This window comes from Heterodontus francisci, chromosome 5, assembly GCF_036365525.1.
Source record: "Heterodontus francisci isolate sHetFra1 chromosome 5, sHetFra1.hap1, whole genome shotgun sequence".
NCBI classification, from domain to species: Eukaryota; Metazoa; Chordata; class Chondrichthyes; order Heterodontiformes; family Heterodontidae; genus Heterodontus; species Heterodontus francisci.
In genome coordinates, this window is record NC_090375.1 from 156,092,272 (window position 1) to 156,113,309 (window position 21,038).

Here is a 21,038-nt window from a genome sequence, read left to right on the forward strand (position 1 = left end):
GATTAAGAAATTGGTCTCCTCTTCCCATTGTTGTCTCTTTGAAGATCTAGTCAGCTCTTTTGGTTATGTGCAGCTACCTTGGGACACCACTTCAGTGTTTAAAGTGCAAGCATTTTAAAAGAACCTCGAACTAATAGACTAAGTGATTCACTTTAGTTGAGTAGGTCAACTTCATTTCTTTCACATCCTTCCCAGGGGATCTGCAACAATAATCTAATCTATTCAGGGGTACCCTAAATCCCCAAAGAAATAATTCTAATGCTTTGTGAATCTTTGAAAATGTGCAGTTTGATTTGGCAGTTAATCATGATTGATGAATAATTTTTAGAGAGTCTGTTCTTCCATATAATTAAATGGAGACGCATCCATCTTATGATCAGAACTGAACGAAGAAAGTTTGATCTAGATGGAGAGTTAAATTGATTTCCAAATACTGTGTGCAATTCCATGATCACTGAAATGGGTAGCATTGGAATGGATGGAGGCCTGCTAGATAATGAAATAATGGCCATGAAGTTCCTTGATGCCCATTGTGCTATTGTGCAGAAAGTTATACCATTAACCATCAGACAGACTGGTACACAGGTTTCCTGGATAAGTTAATTTTCATATGAAATGATGTAAGTTTCTGGTGTAATTGTGTTCCAGAAGTGAAGTGAACAGCATAAGGCATTGGAAATTTCAATACAAATTTGGCACAGGTTCTGTAAATACTGAAGTATTCACCAGAGCACTTGGAGATAGCAAAGAGTGTCTGCAGAGATTTTTCTTAGATTCCTTTGCATTTTATCCACTTAGGGAATCTTCCATCCTCACCAAGCACACATCTTGTCAGAACCATGCATAGTCAGAAGCCTGCTATGCCCATGGGGCATCCTGATAGCATCGCATCTTGCTACAGTTGTACAGGGCTTTGGTGAGACCACATCTGGAGTACTGTGTGCAGTTTTGGTCTCTACATTTAAGAAAGGATAGACTTGCATTGCAGGCGGTACAGTGAAGGCTCACTAAATTGGTCCCGAGGATGAGGGGTTGTCCTATGATGAGAGGCTGAATAAATTGGGCCTGTATTCTCTGGAGTTTAGAAGAATGGGAGGTGATCGCATTGAAACATACAAGATTCTGAAGAGGCTGGATAGGGTAGACATTGAGAGTCTGTTTCCGCTGGTTGAGGAAGCTAAAACATGGGGGCGCAGTCTCAGGATAAGGGACTGAGATGAGGAGAAATTACTTCAATCAAACATTTATGAATCTTTGGAATTCTCTACCCCAGAAGGTTGTGGATGCTCCATCTTTGAAAACATTTAAGACTGGGATAGACAGATTTTTGGTCTCACAGGGAATCAAGGGAGATGGTGAGTGGGTGGGAAAGTGGAGTTGAAGCCTAAGGTCAGTCATGATTGTATTGAATGGTGGAACAGGTTTGATGGGCCATATGGTCTGCTCCTGCTCCTATTTCTTGTGTTCTTGTGTTCAAAGGGCTGTGCATTTTCACAGCGACCTGCAAACCCTCTTGGAAGAAGTGCAAGCCAGAAGGGCCAGGCAGCAAGCTATCTAGCAGTGCCAGCCTTGCTGCTGGAGGGATATGGCCCTGGTACTCATTGCCTACACCCTCCATCTAAGGACAACACAGCAATGTCAGAAGAAGTTGAATGCCTTGACCAATGCAGGCAAAATAACTTCCAAAGCACTCTGTGCGTTTCTTCCTTCGCCATCAAGGGCACCACCCTGACTACTCCCTGGCTGATGTTGCACAGATCTCCTATGGCATCTTGAAAGGCCCAATGCTAAAAGAAAATCAGGGCAATGGTCACTTTCATCGTGACAGTCTGAGTCTTTCTGGAGTGGAGGGGACTTAAATCGTTGCAAAGAAGGGCACACTGATGTGCAGTGGAAGCCTTGGACAATCACACTCTTCAAAGACAGAGCTCCTCTGAGTGGGTCTTGAGGGACCTCTGTTTATCCTTAGACATGGTGTGAATGTTTTCCCTCACCTCAATGCTGTTACTATATGTTCTCCATGACGTATGCCCATGGATAATGTTATACCTTTCAAGAGTTGTTTACAGCATGTTGGGTTTGGGCGGTGGGGGGGGGGGGGGGTGGGGGGGTGGCGTGGGTGAGGCACGTGGTGGTGATGGTGGGCAGGAGACTATACCACTGTTGTGGGGAGAAGGAGGTCAAGTGCAAGTGTGCAAAGCTGAGTCTGGGTTAAAAAAATATTTGTGAAGCCAGAAATCAGCAAGCAGAGTTTGGGGCCCCTTCAAAGCTCTCAAATTCTTCTGCCCAAATTGGGTAATTTGGGGAGCAGCTGTGCCTGTTTTCTGTCAGTCTAACTTGTGCAGAGAGCAGTAGTGATGTTACAAGCAAGACTTTCCTGGGCACAACATCAGCAGATGACTGGCACTCCTCCGTAAATGAACCCTGTGGTGCTTGATTCCCTTGATCATTTTTAGTGCAATAATTGGCTGTAAAGTATTATATTCTGCGTACTGTCAGTCTAATGCAGAATATCTAAAGAGTTGGATGGGTTAAAAGAAACAGGAGCTTCACTGAAACACGTCTTACTGCTGTGGCTTACATCTTCCAAGACTGTACATGAGGGATTTTTTAAAAAATTCATTCATGGGAAGAGGGCATCACTGGCTATGCCAGCATTTATTGCCCATCCCTAATTGCCCTTGAGAAGGTGGTCGTCAGCTGCCTTCTTGAACTGCTGCAGTCCATGTCCATGACTAACCAGCAGGGAGGTTTCCCCCTGATTCCCATTGACTCCAGTTTTGCTTGGGCTCCTTGATACCATACTCGGTCAAATGCTGCCTTGATGTCAAGGGCAGTCACTCTCACCTCACCTCTTGAGTTCAGCTCTTTTGTCCATGTTTGAATCAAGGCTGTAATGAGGTCAGGAGCTGAGTGGCCCTGTCGGAACCCAAACTGGGTATCACTGAGCAGATTATTGCTAAGCAAGTGTCGCTTGATGGCACTGTTGATGACACCTTCCATCACTTTGCTGATGATTGAGAGTAGACTGATGGGGCGGTAATTGGCCGGGTTGGTCTTGTCCTGCTTTTTGTGTACAGGACATACCTGGGCAATTTTCCACATTGCCAGGTAGATGCCAGTGTTGTAGCTGTACTGGAATAGCTTGGCTAGGGGTGCAGCCAGTTCTGGAGCACAGGTCTTCAGTACTATTGCCGGAATATTGTCAGGACCCATAGCCTTTGCTGTATTCAGTGACTTCAGTCACTTTTTGATATCACGTGGAGTGAATCGAATTGGCTGAAGTCTGGCATCTGTAATGCTGGGGACTTCAGGATGGGGCCGAGATGGATCATCAACTTGGCACTTCTGGCTGAAGATTGTTGGAAATGCTTCAGCCTTATCATTTGCACTGATGTGCTGGGCTCCCCCATCATTGAGGATGTGGTGTGGATTCACATGTGCTGTTACATCACTTCCTGTGATGAGGTATGCAGTATGATTAGTATATTAACCCAGTAACAACCCAATGTCCAGTATACCACATTATACTGCATAAAGCACTTTGGGACATCCTGAGGTCGTGAAAGACACTACATAAATGCATTTTTCTTTTTAGTAACAGTCTAAGTGCTGAAGCTAGGAAAGAAATTTAGAGTCAGTGTTAGATTTGCCCCATTTACTGTCTTCCAGTTGATTCCACAAATTACTTCATTGAGATAAATAACTTGCATTTACGCAGCACCTTTTACATCCTCAGACATCCTAACGCTTATCACTAATGTATTAGTTTTGAAGTGCAGTCACTGTTGTTATGTAGGCAAACACAGCAGCAGATTTGGGTACAGCAAGGTCTCACTAACAACAAATGAATGAATAGCCAGATAATTTATTTTTTGATGATGTTACTTGAGAGAAGATTGTTAGCCAGGATATCTGGAGAATCCCCTATTCTTCTTCAAGTAGTGCCATGGACCTTTTACATCCATTTGAATAGGTGGACAGAATTTAACACTTCATCCATAAGACAGCTTCACCAACAATGCAGCATTCCTTTAGTATCAGCGTAGATTGTGTACTCAGTGGAACTTGAACTCTTACCTCAGAGGTGAAAGTGCTACCACTGAACCAAGCTAACACTTGTGGAAGCTAATAAGTAGCCATGACTAAAAGTTGTAAAACTAAGAATATTAACTGGTTGATTTTGAGTTTATGAACTGACCTGACATCAACATGTACATAATTGTCAAAAGCAAGGAGGCTAAATATCTAATGCTCTTGAATATACTCCAATGGTCCATGCACACGGATACATAATCAGTCAGGTGTGATTGGCACAGAATACTTCCACCATCCCTGTATCTTTCTGAATAAGTTACGACATTTTTTTAAATTTAAGTTTTGGAAAAAGTTTATTATGATAAGAACCATTTAATGTGAACCAATACTTTGTACAAATAAAACCCTTAAGTCCTGGACAGTAGTTCAACAATAAGGGCTGCCAAGAATCATAGACAGGTTGCCAAGAGTTATTGATACATTGCTGAGATTCTCTGAAAATTTGACCCACTTCTGTTGCTGCTACTCTATTTGTTCTTGTAATATTGCTCCGCCAAGATACACAGACATGGCACGACAGGCATGGGTCTGCTGCAGGAGAGCTCCAAGAGTATCAGCTATTCTGAAACTGAGAAGCTGGTGCTGGTGAAGTAAACACAATGAAAGAAACTTAAACAGTCCAATTCAGATCAGGAGCATCTATTGGTGTTGGTAGGGAGCAAATTCCTCTTAAAAGTGTAAATGCACAACTTCTTAAGAAAAAGACTGACTGACTCTTAATGACTTACCAACAGATGATAGTTGCTGTTTTACTTCCTCGTTGTGACTGTACAAATTCTGCCAGCAGACTCACTGAAACTCACTCAGTCTGTTGATGTTGGCAAAGCAATTTTGCTCCCTTTGCAAGTTGCTCATTCCCACTCACCCATTGGCGATGAGTGTGCGACAGATATAGATATCTGGCCTGTCTTTGAAACTCTGTGATCAGCTGCCAGGAGGTCTTATTCAAGCAGGGAAAATAGAAAGTCCATATAATAACTGACACAACTAAAATTCAATTTTACAGGACAAACATGTGTGAGAATCAAGTCCTTAATACTTGGAACTGATAGGGAAAGCTTAAACCTTTACCTGCCAGCTTGGCTTAGTTGGATGTACCCTTGCTTCTGAGTTAGAAGATTGTGGGTTTATAAGAACATAAGAAATGGTAGCAGAAGTAGGTCATTCAGCCCTTTCAGCTGCTTCTCCATTCCTCCTCTTTACGTCCTGCTCACAGCTTATTTCTTCATCTAACTGTGTATCGTCAGCAAACTTGGATACATTACACTCAGTCCCCTCATCTCACCCATTGATATGGATTGCAAATGGCTGAGTTCCAAGCACTGATCCTTGTACCCCACTATTTACAGCCTGACAACCCAAAAATGATGTATTTATCCCTATTTTATTTTCTGTCCATTAACCGATCCCCAAACCATTTTAATTGCTCTAGTCATAGTCCCAAAGTCATCTCTCCCAATTACAGAGAGACAGTTGGTGATGTATAGCTCGAGGGTCCCCACTCCTCAAGCGTGGGGCAAGGAAGTAGGCCTCCATGAACTACCACAGCCGGTACAGGGATTGAACCCGTGCTGTGGTGTCTTTCTGCATCTCACACAAGCCATCTAAGCTAACCCACCCTCTAATCCATTTTAATATATTACCCTAATCCTATGAGACCTTATTTTGTGTAATGTCATCTTGGGTGGCACCTTATTGCATGCTTTTTTATTATTCATTCATGGGATGTGGGCATCGCTGGCTAGGCCAGCATTTATTGCCCATCCATAATTGTCCTTGAGAAGGTGGTGGTGAGCTGCCTTCTTGAACTGCTGCAGTCCATGTGGGTTAGGTACACCCACAGTGCTGTTAGGAAGAGAGTTCCAGGATTTTGACCCAGTGACAGTGAAGGAACGGCGATATAGTTCCAAGTCAGGATGGAGAGGAGCTTGAAGGTGGTGATGTTCCCATGCATCTGCTGCCCTTGTCCTGCTAGGTGGCAAAGCTCACGGGTTTCGAAGGTGCTGTCTAAGGAGTCTTGGTGCATTGCTGCAGTACATCTTGTAGATGGTACACACTGCTGCCACTGTGCGCAGCACAGTGGAGGGAGTGAATGTTTGTGGATCATAAAATCATAGAAAGTTTAACGCACAGAAAGAGGTCACTTGGCCCTTCGTGTCTGTGCCGGCCAACAAACAATCCACCTATTCTAATCCCACATTCCAGCATTTGGTCCGTAGCCCTGCAGATTATGGTACTTGAGGTGCATATCCAGACTCCTTTTGAATGAGTTGAGGGTCTTTGCCTCAACTACTCTTACAGGCAGTGAGTTCCAGACCCTCACCATTCTCTGGGTGAAAATGGTTTTCCTCATCTCCCCTCCAATTTTTCTACCAATCACTTTAAATCTATGCCCCCTCGTCACTGAACTCTCTGCTAAGGTCAATAGACCCTTCACCTCCACTCTATCCAGGCCCCTCAAAATCTAGTACATTTCAATCAGATCTCCCCTCAGCCTTCTCTGTTCCAAGGGGAACAACCCCAGCCTATCCAATCTGTCCTCATAACTGCATTTTTCCAGTCGTGGCAACATCCTCGAAAATCTCCTCTGTACCCTCTCTTGTGCAATTACATCCTTTCTCTAATGAGGTGACCAGAACTGCACACAGTACTCAAGTTGTGGCCTAACCAATGAGGTGCCAATCAAGAGGGCTGCTTTGTCCTGGATGCTGTCGAGCTTCTTGAGTGTTGTTGGAGCTGCACCCATCCAGGCAAGTGGAGAGTATCCCCTCACACTCCTGACTTGTGCCTTGTAGATGGTGGACAGGCTTTGGGGAGTCAGGAGGTGATTTACTCACCGCAGGATTCCTAGCCTCTGACCTGCTCTTGTAGCCACAGTATTTATATGGTTATTCCTGTTCAATTTATGGTCAATGGTAACCCCCAGGATGTTGATAGTGGGGGATTCAGCGATCGGAATGCCATTGAATGTCAAGGGGAGATGGTTAGATTTTCTCTTGTTGGAGATGGTCATTGTCTGGCACTTATGTGACATGAATGTTACTTGCCACTTATCAGCCCAAACCTGGATATTGTCCAGGTCTTGCTGCATTTCTCCACGGGCTGCATCAGTATCTGAGGAGTCGCGAGTGTTGCTGAACATTATGCAATCATCTGCGAACATCCCCACTTCTGACCTTATGATTGAAGGAAGGTCATTGATGAAGCAGCTGAAGATGGTTGGGCCTAGGACACTACCCTGAGGAACTCCTGCAGTGATGTCTGGAGCTGAGATGATTGACCTTCAACAACTACAAGCATATTCCTTTGTGCTCGGTATGACTCCAATCAGCGGAGAGTTTTCTCCTTTATTCCCATTGATTCAAGTTTTGCTAGGGCTCCTTGATGCCATACTCAGTCAAATGCCGCCTTGATGTCAACGGCAGTCACTCTCACCTCTGGAGTTCAGCTCTTTTGTCCATGTTTGCACCAAGGCTGTAATGAGGCCAGGAGCTGAGTGGCCATGGCGGAACCCAAACTGAGTGTCACAAAGCAGGGCATTGCGAAACAGGTGCCGCTTGATAGCACTGTTGACGACACCTTCCATCACCGATGATCGAGAGTAGACTGATGGGACAGTATTTGGTCAGGTTGAATTTGTCCTGTCTTTTGTGCACAGGGCATACCTGGGCAATTTTCCACACAGCCGGGTAGATGCCAGTGTTGTCGTTGTACTGGAACAGCTTGGCTGGCAGCGCAGCAAGTTCTGGAGCACATATCTTCAGTACTATTGCCGGAATGTTGTCGGGGCCCATAGCCTTTGCCGTATCCAGTGCCTTCAGTCGTTTCTTGATTTCACGTGGAGTGAATCAAATCGGCTGAAGACTGGCATCTGTGATGCTAGGGACTTCGGGAGGAGGCTGAGAGGGATCATTCACTGGGCACTTCTGGCTGAAGATTGTTGCAAATGCTTCAGCCTTGTCTTTTGCACTGATGTGCTGGGCTCCCCCATCATTGAGGATGGGATATTTGTGGAGCCACCTCCTCCAGTTAGTTGTTTAATTGTCCACCGCCATTCATGACTTGATCTGGCAGGACTGCAGAGCTTAGATCTGATACGTTGGTTGTGGGATCGCTTAGCTCTGTCTGTCGCATGCTGCTTACGCTGTTTGGCATGCAGATAGTCCTGTGTTGTAGCTTCACCAGGTTGAAACCTCATTTTGAGGTATGCCCTCTTGCACCCTTCATTGAACTAGGGTTGATCCCCCAGCTTGATGGTCATGGACAGTGGGGGACATGCCGGGCCATGAGGTTACAGATTGTGGTTGAGTTCAATTCTGCTGCTGCTGATGGCCCACAGCGCCTCATGGATGCTCAGTTTTGCATTGCTAGATCTGTTCAAAATCTATCCCATTCAGCACGGTGGTAGTGCTACACAACATGATGGAGGGTATCCTCAATGTGAAGTCGGGACATTGTCTCCACAAGGACTGTGCGGTGGTCACTCCTACCAATACTGTCATGGACAGATGCATCTGCGGCAGGCAGATTGGTGAGGACGAGGTCAGGTATGTTTTCCCCTCCTGTTGGTTCCCTTACCATCTGGCAGCTATGTCCTTTAGGACACGGCCAATCAGTCAGTAGTGGTGTTACCGAGCCACTTTTGCTGATGGACATTGAAGTCCCTCACGCAGAGTACATTCTTCGCACTTGCCACCCTCAGTGCTTCCTCCAATTGGTGTTCAACATGGAGGAGTACTGACTCATCAGCTGAGCGGGTGTGGTAGGTGGTAAACAGCAGGAGGTTTCCTTGCCTATGTTTGACCTGATGCCATGAGACTTCATGGGGTCCAGAGTCAATGTTGAGGACTCCCAGGGCAACTCCATCCCAACTGTATACCACTATGCTGCCACCTCTGGTGGGTCTGTCCTGCCAGTGGGACAGGACATACCCGGGGATGGAGATGGCTATGTCTGGGACATTGTAAGGTATGATTCCATGAGTAGGACTATGTCAGGCGTTTGCTTGACTAGTCTGTGGGATAGCTCTCCCAACTTTGGCACAAGCCCCCAGATGTTAATCAGGAGGACTTTTACAGGGTCGACAGGACTGGGTTTGCTGTTGTTGTTTCTGATGCCTTGGTCAATAACGTGTTGTCTATCCCGTTTCATTCCTTATCGACTTTGTAGCAGTTTGATGCAACTGAGTAAATCCGAATACACTAATCCACAGGTTCCCTCTTCTCTACCTTGCTGGTTACAACCACAATAAATTCTAAAAACCCATTTCCTAGATTTGACCATGTCATCTAGACTGACATGTTAGTGAGGTGGTGTTATTTTATGGATGAAATGATAAATAGAGGCTGATTGAAATGGATGTAACAGATTTCTGGTAGAATTTAAAGAACAGCAGGGATTTTTCGAAGGGTCTTTGCCAACCTTTGTCCTGTATGTAAGACAACTAAAGACAACTTAGCTCGTCATTAATCTCAATTAATGTATGGGACTTTTGGTGACTGCACTTCTCTATTCGTTCAAGGGATGAGGGTGTCTTTGGCAATCCAAACTTTATTGCCCATCCCTAATTACTCTTGAGAGGGTGGTGGTGAGCCGCTTTCTTGAACCATTGCAGTCCGTGTGGGGAAGGTACTCACACAGTGCTGTTGGTTATCGTATTCCAGGATTTTGACCCAGTGACATGAAGGAATGGCAATATTTTTCCAAGTCAGGTTAGCGTGTGACTTGGAGGGGAACGTGCAAGTGGTGGTTCTCCTGTGTCTGCTGCCCTTGTTCTTCTAAGTGGCAGAGGTCATAGATTTGGAAGGTGCTGTCAAAGAAGTCTTGGTGAGTTGTTGCAGTGCATCTTGTAGATGGTACACATTGCAGCCACAGTGCGCCAGAGATGGATGGAATTACTGTGTAAGATGCTGGATGAGGTGCCAGTCAAGCAGCTGCTTTGCCCTGGATAGTATTGAGCTTCATGAATGTTGTTGGAGCTGCGCCCATCCAGGCAGATGGAGAGTATTCCATCACACTCCTGTCCTGTGCTTTGTAGATGGTGTGCAAGCTTTGGGGAGTTAGGAGGTGAGTTACTCGCTGCAGAATACCCAGCCTCTGACCTGCACATTTCTCCACAATATTTATGTGGCTGGTCCAGTTCAGTTTCTGATCAATGGTAACCCCCAGGATGTTGATGGTGAGGGATTCAGCGATGGTAATGCTGTTGAATGTCAAGGGGAGATGGTTAGATTCTGTCTCGTTGGAGATGGTCATTGCCTGGCACTTGTGTGGCACAAATGTTACTTGCCATTTATCAGCCCAAGTCTAAATGTTGTCCAGGTCTTGCTGCAGGCAGTCCTGACTGCTTCATTCTCTGAGAAGTTCTGAATGGTACTGAACACCGTGCAATCGTCAGTGAACAACTTCTAACCTTATGATGGGGAAAAGGTCATTGATGACGGAACTGAAGATGCTAGGGTCTAGGACACTACCCTGAGGAAATCGTGCAGTGATGTCCTGGGGCTGAAATTGGCTTCCAGCAAGCACAACTCTTGTCCTTTGTGATGGGTATGACTCGAGCCAATGGTGTGTTTTCCTCTGCTTCCCATTGACTTCAGTTTTACTAGGGCTGTCTGATATCACACTTGGTCAAATGTTGACTTGAAGTCAAGGGCACTCATTCTCACATTACCTCTGGAATTCAGCTCTTTTGTCCATGTTTGAACCAAGGCTGTTATGAGGTATGGAACTGAATGGTCCTGGCGGAATCCAAACTAAGCATTGGTGAGCACTGTCGATGACACATTCCACCATTTCACTGATGATTGAGAGTAAACTGATGGGACGGTAATTAGCCAGATTGGATTTGTCCTGTTTTTTGTAGTTGTCAGGTGAATGCCAATGTTGTAGCTGTACTGGGAATAACTTGGAGCAGCTATTTCTTGGTCACAAGTCTTCAGCACTACAGCCAGGATATTTTCAGGGCCTTTGTTGCATCCAGTGTACTTAACCATTTTGTGATATCATGTGGAATGAATTGAATTGTCTGAAGAATGGCTTCTATGATGGTGGAAACCTCAGGAAGTGGCTGAGATGAAAGTTCTGCTTGGCACTTCTGGCTGAAGGTGGTTGCAAATGCATCAGCCTTATCTTTTACACTCACATGCTGGGCTTTGCCAACACTGAGATTGGAGATGTTCTTGGAGCCTCCTCCTGTTAGTTGTTTAATTGTCCACCACCATTCACGACAGAATGTGGCAGAACTGCAGAGCTTTGATCTGATCCGTTGGTATTGGGATTGCTTAATTCTGTCTTTTAACATGTTGCTTCTGTTGTTTAGTATGCATGTAGTCCTGTTTTGAAACTTCACCTGGTTGGCACTTCATTTTTAGGTATGCCTGGTGTTGCTCCTGGCATGCTCTTCTACACTCCTCATTGAACCAGGATTGATCCCCTGGTGAAATGGTAATGGTAGAGTGTGGGAAATGCCAGGCCATGAGGTTACAGATTGTGGTGGAATACAATTTTGCTGCTGCTGATGGCCCACAGACCCTCCTGGATGCCCAGATTTGAGCTGCTAGATTTGATCTGAATCTCTTCCATTTAGCACGGTGGTAGTGAGACACAACAGGATTGAGGATGTCCTTAGTGTGAAGATGGGACTTCCACAAGGACTGTGCTGTGGTGACTTCTGCCAATACTATCATGGACAGAGATTTTTTGTGACAGGTAGATTAATGAGGATGAAATCAAGTAAAAAAAAGAAAGTCTTGCATTTATATAACACCTTTCATGACCATCAGGCGTCCCAAAGCAGGCTACAGTTAATGAAGCACTTTTGAAGTGTAGACACTGTTGTAATGTAGGAATTGTGGCAGCCAATTGTGCACAGCAAACTCCCACAAACGGCAATGTGATAATGACAAGAAAATCTCTTTTTGTGATGTTGATTGAGGGATAAATATTGGCCAGGACACCCGGGATAACTCCTCTGCTCTCCTTCAAATTAGTGCCATGGGATGTTCTCCGTCCACCTGAGAGGCCAGATCAGACCTTGGTTTAGTGCCTCATCCGAAAGACAGTACCTCCAACAGTGCAGCAGTTTCTCAGTACTGCACTGGAGTGTCAGATTTGATTTGTATACTCAAGTCCTGGAGTGGGGCTTGAACCACAACCTTGTGACTCAGAGACGATAGTGTCAAGGAGTCATTGAATCATTACGGCACACCAGGAGGCTATTCGGCCCATCGAGTCCATGCTGGCTCTCTGTAGAGCAATGCAATCAGTCCTATTTCCCTACTCTATCCCCGTAGCCCTGCAAATTTATTTCCTTAAAGTGCCCATCCAATTTTCTTTTGAAATCATTGATCGTCTCCGTTTCCACCACCCGCGTAGACAGTGAGTTCCAGGTCATTACCACTTGCTGCGTAAAAAAGTTTTCCTCACATCCCCCCTACATCTCTTGCCCAAAATCTTAAATCTGTGTTCCCTAGTCCCTTGATGGGAACAGCTTTTCTTTGTCGACCTTATCTAAACCTATTATAATCTTGTACACCTCTATCAAATCTCCCCTCAACCTCCTTTGCTTCAAGGAAAACAAATCCAGCTTCTCCAAACTAATTTGTAGCTAAAATCTGCCATAGGATCATAGGAAATAGGATCAGGAGTAGGCCATTCGGCTCGTTGAGCCTGCTCCGCCATTCAAACAGATCATGGCTGATCATCTACCACTGCCATTTTTCTGCACTATCCCCATATCCCTTGATGTCATTAGTATTCAGAAATCTATCGATTTCTGTCTTGAACATGCTCAATGATTGAGTTTTCACAGTCCTCCGGGGTAGAGAATTCCACAGATTCACCACCCTCTGAGTAAAGAAATTCCTACACATCTCAGTCTTTAATGGCTGACCTCTTATTCTGAGACTGTGTCCCCTTGTTCTAGCCTCACCAGCCAGAGGAAACATCCTATCCACATCTACCCTGTTACACCCTGTAAGAATTTTGTAAGTCTCAGTGAGATCATCTCTCATTCTTCGAAACTTGAGAGAATACAGGCCAAGTTTCTGCAATCTCTCCTCATAAGACAATCCCGCATCCCAGGGATTAGTCTGGTGAACCTCCGTTGCACTCCCTCTATGGCAAGTATATCCTTCCTTAGATAAGGAGACCAAAACTGTACACAATATCCAGGTGCAGTCTCACCAAGGCTCTGTACAATTGAAGCAATACATCTTTACTCCTACACTCAAATCCCCTTGCAATGAAGGCCAACATACCATTTGCCTTCCTAATTTCTTGCTGCACCTGCATACTGGCTTTTAGTGACTCATGAAGAAGGGCACCCAGGTCTCTTTGGACATCAACGCTTCCCAACCTCTCATCGTTTAAGAAACACTCTGCCTTTCTGTTTTTTCTACCAAAGTAGATCACTGCAACCATTCTTGTAAACCTTTTCTGCACCCTCTCAAAGCTCCACTTTGCTTCCTAAAGTGTGGTGACCAGAACTGGATGCAGTACTCTAGTTGTGGCCTAACAAGAGCTTTATAAAAGTTCAGCATAACTTCTCTGCTACTGTACTCAATACCTCTTTTTATGAAGCCCAAAATCCCATATGCTTTGCTAAATACTCTCTCAATATGTCCTGCCACCTTCAAAGATCTCTGCACATGAACCTCTGACCCTGCAAACTCTTTTGAAATGTACCATTACATCTATTTTGCCACTCCCAGTCCCTTTTGCCAAAATACATCACCTCATATTTCTTGTATTAAATGCCATTTGCCACTTGTCTGCCCATTCTGCTAGCCTATCTACGTCCTGTTGCAGTTGATTGGTATCATCTTCACAGTCTGCCACACCTCTAAGTTTGGTATCACCAACAAATTTTGGAATTTTACCAATGTCCAAGTCCTGAATATGTAACAAAAAAAGTAGTGGTCCGATCATAAGGAACACCAATGTCCACCTTCCTCCAGAATGGAAACAAAATTACCACAACTCACTATTTTCTGTCCCTAAGCCAAATTTTTATCCAAGCTGACACTGACCCTCCTATTCCATGAACCGTAAATGCTATCAACTGAGCCACAGCTGACACAGGTCTTTTAATCTTGTTGGTTCTCTCTCCACCTGCTGCAGGCCCAGTCCAGCAGTTATTCCTTCAGGACTCATTCAGCTCGGTCATTAGTGATGCTACCGATCCACTCTTGGTGATGGACATTTAAGTACCCCACCCAGAGTACATTCTGTGCCCTTGCTGCCCTCAGTGCTTCCTCCAAGTGGTGTTCAACATGGAGGAATACTGATCCATCAGCTGAGGTTGGGCGCTAGGTGGTAATCAGCAGGAGGTTTTCATGCCCCTGTTTGATCTGATGACATAGAAACATAGAAAATAGGAGCAGGAGAAGGCCATTCGGCCCTTCAAGCCTGCTCCGCCAATCATTATGATCACGGCTGATCATCCAACTCAGTTGGAACAAGCCTGTTCCCGCTTTCGCCCCATACCTTTGATCCCTTTAGACCCAAGAGCTATATCTAATTCCTTGAAAACATACAATATTTTGGCCTCAACTGCTTTCTGTGGTAACGAATTCCACAGGCTCACCACTCTCTGGGTGAAGAAATTTCTCCTCATCTCAGTCCTGAATGGTTTATCCTGTATCCTTAGACTATGACCCCTGGTTCTGGACTCCCCCACCATCAGGAATATCCTTCCTGCATCTACCCTGTCAAGTCTTGTTAGAATTTTATAGGTTTCTATGAGATCCCCCCTCACTCTTCTGAACTCCAGCGAATATAATCCGAACCGACTCAGTCTCTCCTCATACGTCAGTCCCACCATCCCAGGAATCAGTCTGGTAAACCTTCGCTGCACTCCCTCTATAGCAAGAACATCCTTCCTCAGATAAGGAGACCAAAACTGCACACTGTATTCCAGGTGTGGCCTCACCAAGGCCCTGTATAATTGTAGCAAGACATCCCTGCTCCAGTACTCGAATCCTCTCGCTATGAAGGCCAACATACCATTTGCCTTTTTTACTGCCTGTTGCACCTCCATGCTTACCTTCAGCGACTGATGTACGAGAACACCCAGGTCTCGCTGCATATTCCCCTCTCTCAGTTTATAGCTGTTCAGATAATAATCTCTGTTCCTGTTTTTGCTACCAAGGTGGATAACCTCACATTTATCCACATTATACTGCATCTGCCATGCATTAGCCCATTCACTCAACTTATCCAAATCATCCTGAAGCCTCTCTGCATCCTCCTCACAACTCACCCTCCCACTCAGTTTTGTGTCATGACGTGAAACTTCATGGGGAATGGAGTTAATATTGAGGACAATATTAATATTGCAGTGGCATAGTGGTATTGTCATTGGACTAGAAACCCAGAGACCCAGGGTATTGCTCTGGGGACATGGGTTCAAATCCCACCAGAAGGTGGAACTTGAATTAATTAATACATTTGGAATTAAAAAGCTAGTCTAATGATGGCCATGAAACCATTGTCGATTGTTGTAAGAGCCCATCTAGATCACTAATGTCCTTTAGGGAAGGAAATCTGCTGTCCTTACCTGGTCTGGCCTACATGTGATTCCAGACCCACAGCCATGTGGTTGACTCTTACATGCCCTCTGAAATGGCCTAGCAAGCCACTCAGTTGTATCTAACCGCTACAAAATCAATCAAAACGAATGAAACCAGATGGACCACCCGGCATCGACCTCAGCACCGGAAATGACAACGGGAAACCCAGCCCTGTCGACCCTGCAAAGTCTTCCTTACTAACATCTGGGGGCTTGTGCCAAAGTTGGGAGAGCTGTCCCACAGACTAGTCAAGCAACAGCCTGACATAGTCATACTCACGGAATCATACCTTACAGACAATATCCCAGACACTGCCATCACCATCCCCTGGTATGTCCTGTCACACCGGCAGGACATACCCAGCAGAGGTGGTGGCACAGTGGTATACAGTAGGGAGGGAGTTGCCTGGGAGTCCTCAAGATTGACTCTGGACCCCATGATGTCTCATGGCATCAGGTCAAACATGGACAAGGAAACCTGCTGATTACCACCTAACGCCCTCCCTCAGCTGATGACTCTGTACTCCTCCATGTTGAACAGCACTTGGAGGAAGCACTGAGGGTGGCAAGGACACAGAATGTACTCTGGGTGGGGGACTTCAATGTCCATCACCAAGAGTGGCTCGGTAGCACCACTACTGACCGAGCTGGCCGAGTCCGAAATGACATTTCTGCTCGACTGGGTATGCGGCAGGTGGAGAGGGAACCAACTAGAGGGGAAAACATACTTGACCCCGTCTTCACCAATCTGCCTGCCGCAGATGCATCTGTCCATGACAGTATTGGGAGGAATGAACACCGCACAGTCGTTGTGGAGACGAAGTCCTGCCTTCATGTTGAGGATACCCTCCTTCGTGTTGTGTGGCATTACCACAGTGCTAAATGGGATAGATTTCGAACAGATCTAGCATTGCAAAACTGGGCATCCATGAGGCGCTGTCGGCTATCAGCTGCAGCAGAATTGTACTCAACCACAATCTGTAACCTCATGGCCCGGTATATCCCCCACTCTACCATTACCATCAAGCCAGGAGACCAACACTGGTTCAATGAAGAGTGCAGCAGGGCATGCCAGGAGCAGCACCAGGCATACCTCAAAATGAGGTTTCAACCTGGTGAAGCTACAACACAGGACTATCTGCGTGCCAAACTGCGTAAGCAGCATGCGATAGACAGAGCTAAGCGATCCCATAATCAACGGATCATATCTAAGCTCTGCAGTCCTGCCACATCCAGCCGTGAATGGTGGTGGACAATTAAACAACTAACTGGAGGAGGTGGCTCCAAAATATCCCCATCCTCAATGATGGGGGAGCCCAGCACATCAGTGTGAAAGATAAGGCAGAAGCATTTGCAACAATCTTCAGCCAGAAGTGCCGAGTTGATGATCCATCTCGGCCTCCTCCTGAAGTCCCCAGCATCACAGATGCCAGACTTCAGCCAATTCGATTCACTCTGCGTGATATCAACAAACGACTGAAGGTACTGGATACTGCAAAGGCTATGGGCCCTGACAACATTCCGGCAATAGTACTGAAGACCTGTGCTCCAGAACTTGCTGCGCCCCTAGCCAAGCTGTTCCAGTATAGCTACAACACTGGCATCAACCCGGCAATGTGCAAAATTGCCCAGGTATGTCCTGTACACAAAAAGCAGCACAAGTCCAACCCGGCCAATTACCGCTCCATCAGCCTACTCTCAATCATCAGTAAAGTGATGGAAGGTGTCATCAACACTGCCATCAAGTGGCACTTGCTTTGCAAAAACCTGCTCAGTGACGCTCAGTTTGGGTTCCGCCAGGGCCACGCAGCTCCTGACCTCATTACAGCCTTGGTTCAAACATGGACAAACGAGCTGAACTCAAGAGGTGAGGTGAGAGTGACTGCCCTTGACATTAAGGTAGCATTTGACTGAGTATGGCATCAAGGAGCCCTAGCAAAACTAAGGTCAATGGGAATCGGGGACAACCCTCCGCTGGCTGGAGTCATACATAGCACAAAGGAAGATGGTTGTGGTTGTTGGAGGTCAATCATCTGAGCTTCAGGACATCACTGCAGGAGTTCCTCAGGGTAGTGTCCTAGGCCCAACCATCTTCAACTGCTTCATCAATGACCTTCCTTCAAACATAAGGTCAGAAGTGGGGATGTTCGCTGATGATTGCACAATGTTCAGCACCATTTGTGACTCCTCAGATACTGGAGCAGTCCATGTAGAAATGCAGCAAGACCTGGACAATATCCAGGCTTGGGCTGATAAGTGGCAAGTAACATTCGCGCCACACAAGTGTCAGGCAATGACCATCTCCAACAAGAGAAAATCTAACCATCTCCCCTTGACATTCAATGGCATTACTATCTCTGAATCCCCCGCTATCAACATCCTAGGGGCTCCCATTGACCAGAAACTGAACTGGAGTAGCCATATAAATACCATGGCTACAAGAGCAAGTCAGAGGCTAGGAATCCTGCATCGAGTAACTCACCTCCTGACTCCCCAAAGCCTGTCCACCATCTACAAGGCACAAGTCAGAGTGTGAGGGAATACTCTCCACTTGCCTGGACGGGTGCAACTCCAATAACACTCAAGAAGCTTGACACCATCCAGGACAAAGTAGCCCGCTTGATTGGCTCCCCATCTACAAACATTCACTCCCTCCACCACCGACGCACATTGGCAGCAGTGTGTACCATCTACAAGATGCACTGCAGGAACGCACCAAGGCTCTTTCGACAGCACCTTCCAAACCCGCGACCTCTACTAACTAGAAGGACAAGGGTAGCAAATGCATGGGAACACCACCACCTGCAAGTTCCTCTCCAAGTCACACACCATCCTGAGTTGGAACTATATTGCCGTTCCTTCACTGTCGCTGGTCAAAATCCTGGAACTCCCTTCCTAACAGCACTGTGGGTGTACCTACCCCACATGGACTGCAGTGGTTCAAGAAGGCAGCTCACCACCACTTTCTCAAGGACAATTAGGGATGGGCAATAAATGCTGGCCTAGCCAGCGAAGCCCACATCCCATATATGAATAAAAAAATCTCCCAGGGCTGCTCCCTTCTGACTGTATACTACTAGACAGGATCTACCCAGGGATGGTAATGGAGGAGTCTGGCACATTGGCTGAGAGGTATGATTCTGTGAGTGTAATTAGGTTGGACTCTCGCTTGTCTAGTCTGTGTGACAGCTCTCCCAATTTTGTCACAGGTCCCCAGATATTAGTGAGGAGGGCATTGCAGGGTCAATAGGGCTGGGTGTGCTTTCGTTCTGTTCGGTGATTTGGTTAATGCCAGGTGGTCCATCCGGTTTTATTCTTATTAGACATTGTGGTAGCAGTTTGATGCAACTGAGCAGCTTGCTAGGTCATTTCAGAGTGCAACCACATTGTTACAGGTCTGGAGTTACACATACACCAGATTGAGTCAGGACAACAGATTTCCTTCCCTGAAGGACATTACTGAATTAGATAGGTTTTTCCGACAATCCACAAATGTCATTGTCATCATTACTGATACTAGCTATTTATTCTAGATATATTTTTATTAACTGCATTTAAATATATTTGGATGGAAGTGTAATGATTTGGAATGCCCTGAAAAGGTGATAAGATGCTCAATCATCTTTCTCATTGATGACAGGAGAAACAAATTATTTGGCTTGAATAGTTTTACAACTTCCATCAGTGGTATTTGGAAAGTAAAAACTTTTCGTGGCTGAAAGGGGAGAAGTATTGATACAGTAAAGCACCATGTCTTAAGGTAGTAAATGGCAGCCTGTCCCCACAACTCCCAAATTAAAAACCTACTGATAACGATAAGATAGTCTGGGGAAGAAGCTTAGTGGAATCCGAGCACTTCTCAAAACAACGGATTGAAACATTGAAGAAAATCAGTTTAGGCTGTTCTGATAAACAGGTGGGAATAGGTTGCTCACTTTCTTGGCTGAGGCAGAAACCTAAAGAGGAGACATTGAAAATAATAAAAATTGGAAAGGAATGGAAATGTGAGAATATTGTTGTCGCCTTTGACTGGAATTCTCTAACGTACCTTAAACATTCTAAAAATACTGAAACACAAGAATTCTGTTACGATTGATTTTTCATCTTTCTTGCAATCTGGTTGGCGTAAGCCAGCAAAAGAAAACTATGTTACTTTTTTTGGTATTGCTTTGAAACCTTCCCTTACAATAGGTTATTTTGGTGGGAAAGGGAACTGCTGACCATAAAAATCTAGAAGAAAGATTATTTCCCCTTAAAATCTGTTTCTGGAGAGTGAAAAAAGGAAAAAAGTTTTCATCTATGGGCAATCACTGGATACCCAAAAGGCACAGGACATACAAGAGGAAGTGAGGGTACTATTGTGGGGCTAGAGGCTCCATATTGGGCCTTTCCACCTATTTAACTCTTCCCTACACATAGAAATGTTAATTACCTTAGGCAATGAAAAAGGAAATCTGTCCAATGATTTATTGATCTAGTGTTGAGAATGTTTCTTTTATATTTTTCCTCCTTTCCAGAGCTCGTCCGGTTATTACCCTGGAGATCTCCATCCTACTTCCCGGCTCCATTAACATCACAGCTCCACAGTGCCATGATGGCATACAGCCAGTCAACTGTCTAAACGTCACAACATGTTTCCGTTTTCATGGCAAGCAGGTCCCGGGTGAAATAGGTAACAGTCTGTGATTACTTTCTCTGTGATGCTTTGTTTTTTTGTAGTTCTTATTAACACTCTCCAGGTTGACTAAGCATCTAGTTGATGGGCACATGGCTTTTTCTGGTTGACTGAATTAAGATTGAACCACTCTTATCTCTTTTTTTTTTGCAACCCGTTGCCAAACCACTTACAGAACTGTGGGAATAAAATACTGAACTATTCTTTACAGCTCATCCTGACAGGAGTAAATATCTGTTTCCCAATAACCATCAATCTGATGGTCAGAAGTTATAATTCAATGATAATTAAAACTGTTGGGCTAAATTGTACTAACTGGGAAGTTTAATTGATTTAAAGAATCCTATTGTGTCGCTCCCTTTAAATTTTAAAATAATTTTTGAAAGGGTTTTATATTCTTTTCAATTGGCAAATGTCAGGTTTGAATCCTTAGCACTATCAGGCTGATTAACTCATTTATATTAAATGAATTAATATCTGTCAAAAATAAGATGCAGAACAATATAGTACAGGCGCACTAAGTACTTGCACCTAAAATTCAACGATCGTAAAATATACTCCAGTGCTTGCTGATTACCGAATTAGATGCACTGACTTGGAGGAGTTTCTAAGGTTTATGGTGTGAGAAAAGTGAATCAGAGTTGAAATAAGATCTTAGAAAAGTTATCAATTTGTGGGTCATGTGCTGATATT

General features: G+C 45.1%; 1 protein-coding gene across 2 annotated transcripts in view; it reads left to right on the plus strand.

Annotated features, from left to right (window-relative positions):
- The window catches only part of itga9 (integrin, alpha 9), a 550,508-nt gene that overhangs the window by 184,687 nt on the left and 344,783 nt on the right, over positions 1 to 21,038 (plus strand). For both annotated transcript variants that reach the window (XM_068032283.1, XM_068032284.1), the window contains one exon: positions 20,188 to 20,342. In XM_068032283.1, coding sequence (XP_067888384.1) covers positions 20,188 to 20,342 — 155 coding nt within the window. The remainder of the gene's footprint in view (positions 1 to 20,187; positions 20,343 to 21,038) is intronic.